Raw genomic sequence first — 9,806 nt, forward strand, 5'->3', positions numbered from 1 at the left:
CACTCAAGAGCCGCTACTTACGCCGTGCTTGACAGCAGATTCATGAACCGATTGTAGATCGCCAAGAGATCTACATACCGGCTGTAAAAAGTCACGATAAAGCATCGAGCCCGGGTGATACATCAGCCCAGGAGAAGAAATCGGGTAAAGTCATGTTACATTTCATCAATGCGCTCTTTCCCAAGTGAAGCTGCCTATGGTAACCTAGCGCTACAGCTCCAAGACCGGAATTACTTGAATAGGTACCGAGTTGTAGTAGTGTTGAGACTGGATCCTCATGTTGTTCATTCTCGTGACTTGAAAAGAATTCTCTCAACAACTAAATCATCGCGACCCAGTAGCTTGCGTCACGACATGAAATAATCTATCAAATAACACTGGAGACTCTAGTCCTGAATGGGAAGCACTCATGATGCGAAGCTCATTCCAGCAGACTATTCCTAGATCTTGGAACAAGTGGATGAGACGTACAGAGACGTAGCTACAATATCTTCAAAGCGGCTTGGCGAACGACTCAGCGACCATTATCTTGTTCTTGGCAACATGACTGCCTGGAAGAATGGCCTGATTCTAGTTGCTGAAGTCAAATGACTTCTTGGCAAGCGGCGATATGCCCATATACTCGTCATCTTCGACGTGGCTTGCCTCTTCCAACTCAGCGATGATCTACCTACCCGTTGCTGATGAGTTGCGCCAGTTGATATCGTCGTGATGATCGACATCGTGCTTCGCGTCATCGACATGGTCGCCAAGTTGCCATTCACATGTTCGGTGCCATCGCCACCCGAGGGCGACACCTCATGACCTGAGTTGCCGGTCTGCCTCGTGCTAACGACATCAGTCAATTGATGAGTGCCAAGAAAGTCGTGATAGACATGGTACGGATCTGCATTCCTCCTTTGGGGACCTCCGCGACCTGGGCCGGGTTGTGATAGATAATGGGCGGCGTCGCGGCCAAGTCGAGCTGGGCTTGGCATCAACTCTGCACCGGTATCGAAACGCGCGCCTAGAAAGCATTGGTGATAACCCTTGGCCTTGTTGATGAAATCAAAATTTGAAGGCAAAAAAGGTCTTGAGTCTTGCAAGTGCCAAGAAAGGAAAAGATACCAGCCACTCCGCTCATCGGGTAGGACGGCGCCAAGCCAAGAGTCAAGAAGACGATGCCAAGACCTCGCGATGTAGCAATCGGCGGTGAATAACTTCATGTGATGAGCAGGCGAGACTCTTTTAATCTTACTCGAGCAGTTGCGGGGAAATCAAACATTTGGGGTATAAAATTAGATAGATAGGGGTCTTGGCGCTGTCTCCTCTGCCACGCTGTTGCCAGCCCAAGGCTGATTGGGAAAAGAAGCATGGGGTCCTTGGCCCAAGTGTCTGCCCTGCGCCACGTTTTGACACCATCATCCCAGCTGTCCGGGGGGCACGGAGGCAAGGGAAGCGGAAGGGGTGCCGTCGATCACAGCAGCATGGCAACATGCAGAGCCCGAGCTCCGTTGCAGTCGGTTCCGACGGTTCGGAAATCATGTGCGTGTAAAAGAGCCGAATACGTCTATACTTTGTGTCCCCTCCTCTCATCCCGCCAGGGTGGTTCGTCTGCTTGTCGAAAGTGCCCGGCCACATGAGCTAATGGGCGCCATCGTAACTGGCTAAGTTGCCTTGGGTCTTGGCTGTTCAAGCGTGCACAGTCACTGCAGGGTCCACCCCATCATGTGGTTTCACCTAGAAAGCTTAACGGCCCGTTCCGAATGCCCTCACAGAAGCCGCTATTAATATCTGCGTCATGAGACTGAGAAAGCTGCACCAGCAGCGCCGACGAGATGTGAAAGAGGCCATCAAGTCTTGGCGTTTGATTCTGAGCAATAGCACATGTCGCTTGTCTATAGCATCGACATTTGGGTTCATCCTTGGTTATCACGGCACACCGCGGTACTGGGGAGCTCGGACGCAGACCTTTGGGCAGCTGAGTTCTCGGCACGCGGCGTACGGCACGTCAATACCCTGCCATCCAAAGCGAGTTCAACCTGGCAGCCAAGACCCTTTGGGAGCTATGAGCATATGAGGTCTATATCTGAGGCAACTTGATCAACCGTCGATCCCTGTGAGGCAAGCCGGGCGTCACTTGTGCTTTCCTGAGGCTCTGGTGATTCTTGGCACGGCGACCTTGATGTTTCGCGCCATGAGGCTCGGCCGCCGTCACCTTCAGCGAGCTTCTCCGAGACGTTTTGACATGCCAAGCCGGCCAGCTGCATTCTCGGGCACTTTCAATGTCCCGGCTGACAGAGTTTACAGGCTGTCAGCCTGATGATCATCTGCACATCCCGTCGTGGGGGCGACCGGAAGCCCGTTCGAGTATTTCATCCCATCTTTCTATTATCACCAGCCACGACGAGTGCGGGGTTGAAGGTGTTTTGTTATCTGCATATTGGCTTTGCCAAGACCTTGGATTCAGAAAACGAGACAAATTCATGAATTAAGCGGGCAATTCTGACTGGGGATCATTCTATTCTGGAGTTGAGTCGAAGAGAGAAACAGGCAACCAAACGAGTCAATCAAGCAGCTGTTGGAAGCAGAAAAACAAAGCCTGTTATCCAGGATGGGGCCAAACGGATTAGCGCAGCAATGTAGTCATCAAACCCTTCCTACTTCTGCGGGAGAAAGCTAGATGCCGCTGACCGAGACCCGTCGAAGTTGATTGTTGAAGTCATCGGGTAATTGTTGACTTGATCCTCCGGGTCTGAAATAGTGAAACGGGTTGCCGCAGAGTTGCTGATAATTCGAGAAGGGTGGAAATAATTGAACGCTGCTGACACAGCAAGCATCAACAGTGCGTCGAAAATGTAGATATATACTTCCTTAGACTGCAATTCCCCGTCTTCGCCCATGACATACTCAATGACTCGGAAGACTGAGCGAACCAAAATGAGAAAGCTCGCAACGTAGAGTACTTGGAGGAGGCGTCGCCAAGGAGTCTTGACCACAAGACTGGTTGGAGTAGGGTCGCGGTTGATTCGAAGATGAAAAAGAATCGTAACAATCATGAAGAAACCGAAAAATAAGATTTGGATGCCAAGTCCAACAATGATAATCGTTTGGCCCAGATCCTTCTTCTTTTGGGTATCTGCACCGGCAAGTTGCCCACCACCTGAGACATGTTAGCCACTGTTGACTCAGAAGCTCCAGGCGAGCTATGACCTACCGATTGCCTGGCCAAAAATAGACAAAATGTCTCCAAGCAGAAAGAATTTCGTGAGCCACTTTCTCCGAATGAGAGAATGTTTCTCAGCATCCAGTAAGATGACTAGTCTCCCAAACACCATGTAGATTGATGCGGCGTAAAACGGAGGCCCCAACAGCAAGAGCAAAGCTTGAATAATGTAGGGCCCCTTTGTCCAGTTCGGTGTCTCAGTTGCGTTAATCGCTCGGCCGGCATATCCCACAACCTCAACTGCGGCCTGTTAGTTTCGTTGTCTGATGAGAAAGAGCACATGCCCATACCGATGCAACCAATCAAGAATGGTATGAAATACCAGGTCTTGGTTTTGACAAGCTGAAATGCGTGGCCGGCTGCAGAAAGTCCGAAGCAAACGGCAAAGATAATCGCCGCAGGCAAGGAGGGGTCATAGCGGTAGTAATCGTTCGCCATTGTTGTTTCTTTGTTGCGGGATCGAGTTCTCGAGACTTGTGGCTCTGACTTGTTAAAAAGGTAGTCAAATTATTTTATTAAAATCAATGGCTGAATTTCGTTTTCTATTGATATTGAATGCAATTGATTGTTGTACCAAAGTAGACCTCTGGTTTTAAGCACTCTCTTCACCAGGTATTGGTTCTACTGCTGGAACGCCCGGAACCAATCCCTATTGTCAATGACACTAAGTCAGCCAGAATTGAAGTCATCTCTGCTCAGCCTCTACGGTCAGACGCGGAAACGAGTGGTGTTTTCTACGATATACGAAAGAGAGAACGAGAACGGATAGTCGATAAACGATAAACGATAAACGAGCCGTATTCCGTTGCCTGCATATTCTCACGACATCCAACTTTCCCAACATGCTCAGCCCTGTGGGGAGTGCCTGAAGGCGCGCGAGTGATTGCATAAGCACTCAATACATGACTTGTGTACGCATTCCTACGAGAGACTAAATCTCGACCGTTATGCTGCTAGCGCCGTTGAATAGAGTGACAGCTGTCAGTGCGCCGAACATCCGTAAAATACTCAAATACTTGAAATTACGACAACCAAGACGCCGTGCTAGGCAGGGTTGCGACTAGACACGATGCCCCTCTAACTGGAATAACCAGAAAGCCGCTCTTTGTGATTGGTCATCGGGGCAGGCAGACGCTTCTCCCCGTGTCTACCGCCGTAAAGTCCTGCTCCGTGTCAGCATATTGTAGTAATCAGATACAGAACCCCGGTTAAAGGCGTGGAGGCAGTGTCGTTTTCGGATCGCTTCATCATTGGCCAGTATCTCTGCGCCGAGTCAAAATCTTCTCGGCCGGGGATTGACCGGGGATTGACCCCAGAGGGCCCGCGGAGCGCCCGGACGCTCTTCACACGGAATCCACGGGCGCGGGTGGTGTGTGGCTGGTCGTGCTGGTCTGCGCGTGTGCCGTCTCTTGGAGTCTTGGGGTCTTGGGAGCGCCAAGACTTTGCCGTAGGCCGATGTTTCCCTGTCAATTCAAATTGGCTGGCAGTCGCCGGATCGAGGCTTAACTCAGGAAACCCCCATCTCTCCCAAGAAACTCTATTCAGCAGAGGAGGTGGGCGGGAACATCGGCGGACGATCTGGGCACGGCGACGCAATACTGAGGCTTAGCTGCTACCTGCTGGGCTGAGCCTGGTCTTGGCGATGGACGCAGGATTAAACGACACAGGTTTGGCCTAACAATCGTGAGAGGGTATTTCATCAAAAAAGCCTTTCTACCAGATACACCAACTCTGACGAAATGTCTTGGCAAATTCGCGCCCTGGTTTTCCTCTTTAGTCTCAATAGCTGGTCTGTCTCTTCTTCATCCCATTTGCCGCGGCCGCAACGTCGACCAGAAGCCGTTTCACTGGTTCTATATTCAGCCTGTCCATGCAAGGCTGTCAATGCGCCAGCGGGAACCACGTTGGAGTTTGGAGCGCATGCTGCTGCAGATACACTACCTACAGTAGAGACGACCGTAAGGGCTCCCCCACATGACGCACGTACTTGAAAGGCTTAGCCAGACGACCCTTTACCGCTCCTGGCCGCTCCTCCCGCGGACGCGGAGCGTGTGAGTGTGCGTGTGCGTGCGGCGGCGGGGGACCCCCCCATCACATCACTGATCAGGGAGCATCGGCCGTCATACATGCTCGTTAAGGTATCCAGGCCTGCCGTAGAGAGGTAGGGGTGCGGCATCTCCGCCCGTACGACGGAGAGGGGACGGTCTTGGCGCGACTCAGTTTCCGCGTCGCTGACACCGTCACCCCTAATCACCGTCGCCGGCTGGGAATACCAAGGAACCTAGTAAGCTTCACTTCTCCAATTTTTTCCCTTCCCATCTCGAGCCCTCTTCCCTCCAAGCTTCATGGCTAGCCTTCCGGACCCCCGTCCGGCGGGGTGATGAAATTGTCGATGGTTAAGTTGTTCAAATGGCAGACTCAGGGCTTGGCATTCCCGCGCATGTTCTATCCGTACACTCCGTTGCGTTGACAGCGTCCGCCCCCCTTTTTTTTCCCCGCTTATGCAAAAACATGAAAAAAAGCCAATTTTACGCTGTGACGCGCATTTCTCTGCATCGCACGCAAAACGCGTCAAAGTCATCACCAACACCTCAATTGCCGTCAATCACTATAGTCCCAGTAGTATTCAAACGTATAACTACACGATAGAGACATAAGGTGTGTATTTCATGCTTCCGTAGCAGTCAATCTACCCATCGAGGCATTGCCAACCCAGCTAGTCACCTCATCCCCATACCATTCGACCAACAAAAGGTCTATTTTCGTCATGAGAGATCAAGATGACATTTGCTGAGGAACAGAAGAAGAGACCTGCTGTATGACTTTATATATCTACTCAGCATACGGTTTGTATGGCTCTGAGTAATATATAAGCATACCAAGGGGCTTGATACGGTTCTTCAGAGCAAATGCTTTGGCAGTCAACAGGATTAATGACTCTCCTGATAGCTCAGCTTGTTCACGATATTGAGCAAGAGTCTACTGCTGTATAGATTGTGCCCTGTTACTTACAGTTTGCCGCTGGTCAGTACATGTCCGTGGTTTATTATATCAGATACATCGAGAAAGACGCCGGGCGACGACGACGATACAATGGCGCCCAGAATATCGAATCTACAGCTATCGACGATCGCGATGATACTGCCATTCGAAGACCAAAAGACCCACGAGCTGGCAAGTATCGTTGGCTGTACCGAACGAACGATTCGACGACATAGATCACGACGTAATATCACTGGCGAAGTGCAGAGATATAAGAGGTGCCGCCAGAGTCGACAAAAGATGGAAATATGGCATCGTACAGAGCTTCTTGAACTACTGCAGTACCGCAGCGATCTATCTCTTGAAGAGATGCAAGATTTCCTATTTGAAGCCTTCGAGATCCAGATCAGTCGTTCTGCAATCAGTCGACAGTTAAACTCAGCTGGCTGGACGAACAAGAAGTCCAAGATTATTGCTGCTCAGCGAAGTGACGAACTACGATACGAGTACTTGTACCGTATACGACGATATCGCCCCGACCAGCTGGTATTCGTCGACGAATCCGGCGTCAATAAGGATACTGGGATACGGAGGACTGGATGGGCGCCGAAAGGGCTTGCTGCGTTTCGAACTGCAGAGATTGATCGGTTTCAGAACTCTCGCGTACAGATCCTGCCAGCCCTCACGTTGAGCGGTATCCTACACTTGACTACGTATTATGGTACGACTGACGGCGATGGGTTCTTTCGTTGGCTACAGGAGTGCCTTATCCCGAAATGTGGGCGTTTTCCAGAGCCAAACTCTGTCATCGTTATGGATAACCTCTCCTGCCATCGTATACCTGAAATCGAGGGTTTATGCCGGGTATCAGGTGTCCATCTCGAGTTTCTGCCTCCGTATTCACCAGACTTCAACCCCATCGAAGAGTACTTCGGCGATCTAAAGCGATACATCAGGAAGACGTATTCGAAGTGGAACAACGATGAGAATGACACTCGGGATTTCATGGAATATCTACGTGACTGCGCTATGGAGATTGGGTATCGTCTACCCCAGATCGAGGGCCATTTCCGCCATTCGTTCGTCAACTTTGATGGGACAGAGCATATATTTGACGATATCGAACTATAAAAGGGAGGATTTGCTGCCAATATTGAACATCAGCAAGCAATCCAAATTTTCATCGTGCGTTCGCGCGCAATAGATCTTAATCGTGTCGTCATATGATGGTCAATCATCAAATCCATGATTGTAGCCAACAAGATTGCCAAAAGGTTAGCCACAAGCGCACCAGAACACAAAAAATATACCGTCGTCCATTGTTTTCGTCGGTAGCTACGTATACATATCAATTTTGCCTGTATAACGGCTGAAACGCGTTGTTGATGCTTGTGACGATGATTTGTGATGATGACACGTCATCACGATCAGAGACTTCAACCATAGTCAGAGACTTCAACTGCCCCTAACCAGTATCGGGATGGACCGAAGTGTATTGTTTGCAGATCCAAAATAACAGTAATTCTATTGCTTTTATACGTATAGAGCGGCAGTGTTGAATCTACGGCTATGGGTAGACTTTTCCGTGGTTGAACACGTCATGCAAAAAAATCGCGCATACAGTCAAACTTCACACCACTCTTGCTGTATCACTCTTCTTCGTTATCCTCCTCCGAGTAATACGTCTCTGTTGACGACGTATCACTCGAGATTTCAATCTGATTGTCCTCATCGCCTTGCTCGATTTCGTCTTGTTCGATCTGTAACTGCGTGGGCAGCATCTGCGACGCTGACAGCAGTGGTGACGAAACGAAACCAAAGAGTTCCGAAACGCCTACAAAGTTAGCCATATTCGACAGTAAACAGCTCTATATACACTCACCACGTCGACCAACTTCAACTGGCGTACCACGGATCTCTTGCTCGATGGATTGACGTGGCACTAGGGCGTCGATATGTCGGGATGACCCCAACTCGCCTGAAACTAGCGCCGCAGAGTTTTCAACTGGCGCCGCCGCCGTCCCTCCTGGCAATCCAGCGTATATTCTTGTATAAACATCTCCTTCTGACTCTCGATGGTTTGAATGAAGTTCAGAGTGAGATACCACGTCGGAGAGGGCGTCAGACTGCCCTCCGTAGTAGGCGCTGTTGTCTATGAAGGATTTGATCGAGTTCCTGACATCTTCGGTAAGATCTTGAGTAAAACCCTGTTCAGTAAACCAAATATCTGGTAACTTGCGAATTGCCCGCAAGCTACTGTCTACTGATCGCAGTTTCTGTAGCTTCTTTCTGAACCCTTCGTCGACGTTATATCGCTTGCCGCGGACGGATATAAACCACTTGATGAAGCTGGCCACTTGATCTAGAGCTTTTCGAGGCGAATCCGGTACCACTGGCGAGGACGAACGAATCGGGAGTGCGATACTTGGTTGACGAGTGCTTGGAAGGTTCAATGGCGGAAGAGTTGGCAACGAATACTGTGAGATGTTCGCATATGGCCAATATGCCGGCGGCGGCGGCGCCGGCGGCGGCAGCTGTACGTATGGGTTAGGATATTGAAGATGACGATCTGGCGCCCCCGCGTTGCCGTATATATTGACGATGGCGTTGCTGTTGGCGTTGGTTAGGCCAGATCTTGACCCTGATGATGGAAGTGCGGCATTTTCAGCCTTCTCTTCCGTCATCACTGTCGTCTCCTGGTTATCATCAACCTCCACGATATTCTTACTTCTCTTGCCCTGGCGTTTCTGATCCTCTATAAACTGGTCGTGAAGAATCTCACCAAGCAGTTCTTTAGGTGGTTCCATATTGTCAACGCCAGCCTGTCCAGTCATAATAGCCTTCGCCCACTTCTCTATATGGTGAGATTTGATCTTGTAGTGCTTCTGGCCTAGTATATAGCACCAGTTGAACTTCTCGTCGCCCGAACTATTCTTACATCTCTGGTACTCTGGGCAGATGTGCGTACGGAGAAGTTGTCTGTGCATACCCTCCTTCCGACGCTCGACGTTTGCAGGATCGTTAGCCTCACGATCGATCGCCTCTTGCATGCCGGCTGAAACGCCTGCTCGGCCACCTTTTCGAGGCGTTCGTACGCCAGTCACTATACCACCAGAGATTGGTACGGCGCTGTATTGCCACTTGACGGTGAGGTGGACTTCACCCCTCTCTTCAGCTTGTTCAAGAGAGGGGACAATATCAACCCATGGAATACTTGGCCAAGTGACCCCTCCAGTAGACGGATAGACCCGAGTGAAGATTGGTGTTGGTTTAGATGCGTTGGTGGGCTTCCTCCAAGCAACGACAACAGCGATATTGGCCTTCTTCACAATATACGAGTGAGCCACTTCTGCCTCAAGTTGGGCGCCGCTGTCTGCCTCCCAGTCTCTACTATTCGCATCTAATACAGGAGCAATACTGAATCTGTTATACGCGATGCTCTCGATGGTTAGATCGAGAACAGGTAAACCGTTACCCTTGAGCGCTGGGCCACGGGTAACCTGGATTTGTAGCAGAGTTGGTTCCTCGTTACCCATATCGTCCTCCTCTTCAAATACATCGTGGAACGACATAAACGTATCATCAGCGCTATGGCGAGGGGCCGTAGGCGTATCGTCCG

General features: G+C 50.3%; 2 protein-coding genes across 2 annotated transcripts; one reads left to right on the forward strand and one right to left on the reverse strand.

Moving 5' to 3' along the window:
• Window positions 1–2,639: 2,639 nt before the first annotated feature.
• RTA1-6 (Protein RTA1) lies at window positions 2,640–3,643 on the reverse strand (the record flags this gene model as incomplete). The annotated part of the gene is made up of 3 exons (XM_036645715.1): window positions 2,640–3,142; window positions 3,197–3,445; window positions 3,496–3,643. The coding sequence occupies 3 exons, from the start codon at window positions 3,641–3,643 to the stop codon at window positions 2,640–2,642; spliced, it is 900 nt and encodes a 299-aa protein (XP_036489633.1).
• A 2,844-nt stretch (window positions 3,644–6,487) lies between these two features.
• Window positions 6,488–7,318, forward strand: CGCS363_v013867 (uncharacterized protein; the record flags this gene model as incomplete). The annotated part of the gene is made up of 1 exon (XM_036645716.1): window positions 6,488–7,318. One exon carries the CDS (start codon window positions 6,488–6,490, stop codon window positions 7,316–7,318), a length of 831 nt encoding a protein of 276 aa, XP_036489634.1.
• Between the last annotated feature and the right edge of the window lie 2,488 nt (window positions 7,319–9,806).

The sequence above is a fragment of the Colletotrichum siamense genome (genome assembly GCF_013390195.1).
Source record: "Colletotrichum siamense strain Cg363 chromosome Unknown KSG_Cg363_contig09, whole genome shotgun sequence".
Lineage (NCBI taxonomy): Eukaryota > Fungi > Ascomycota > Sordariomycetes > Glomerellales > Glomerellaceae > Colletotrichum > Colletotrichum siamense.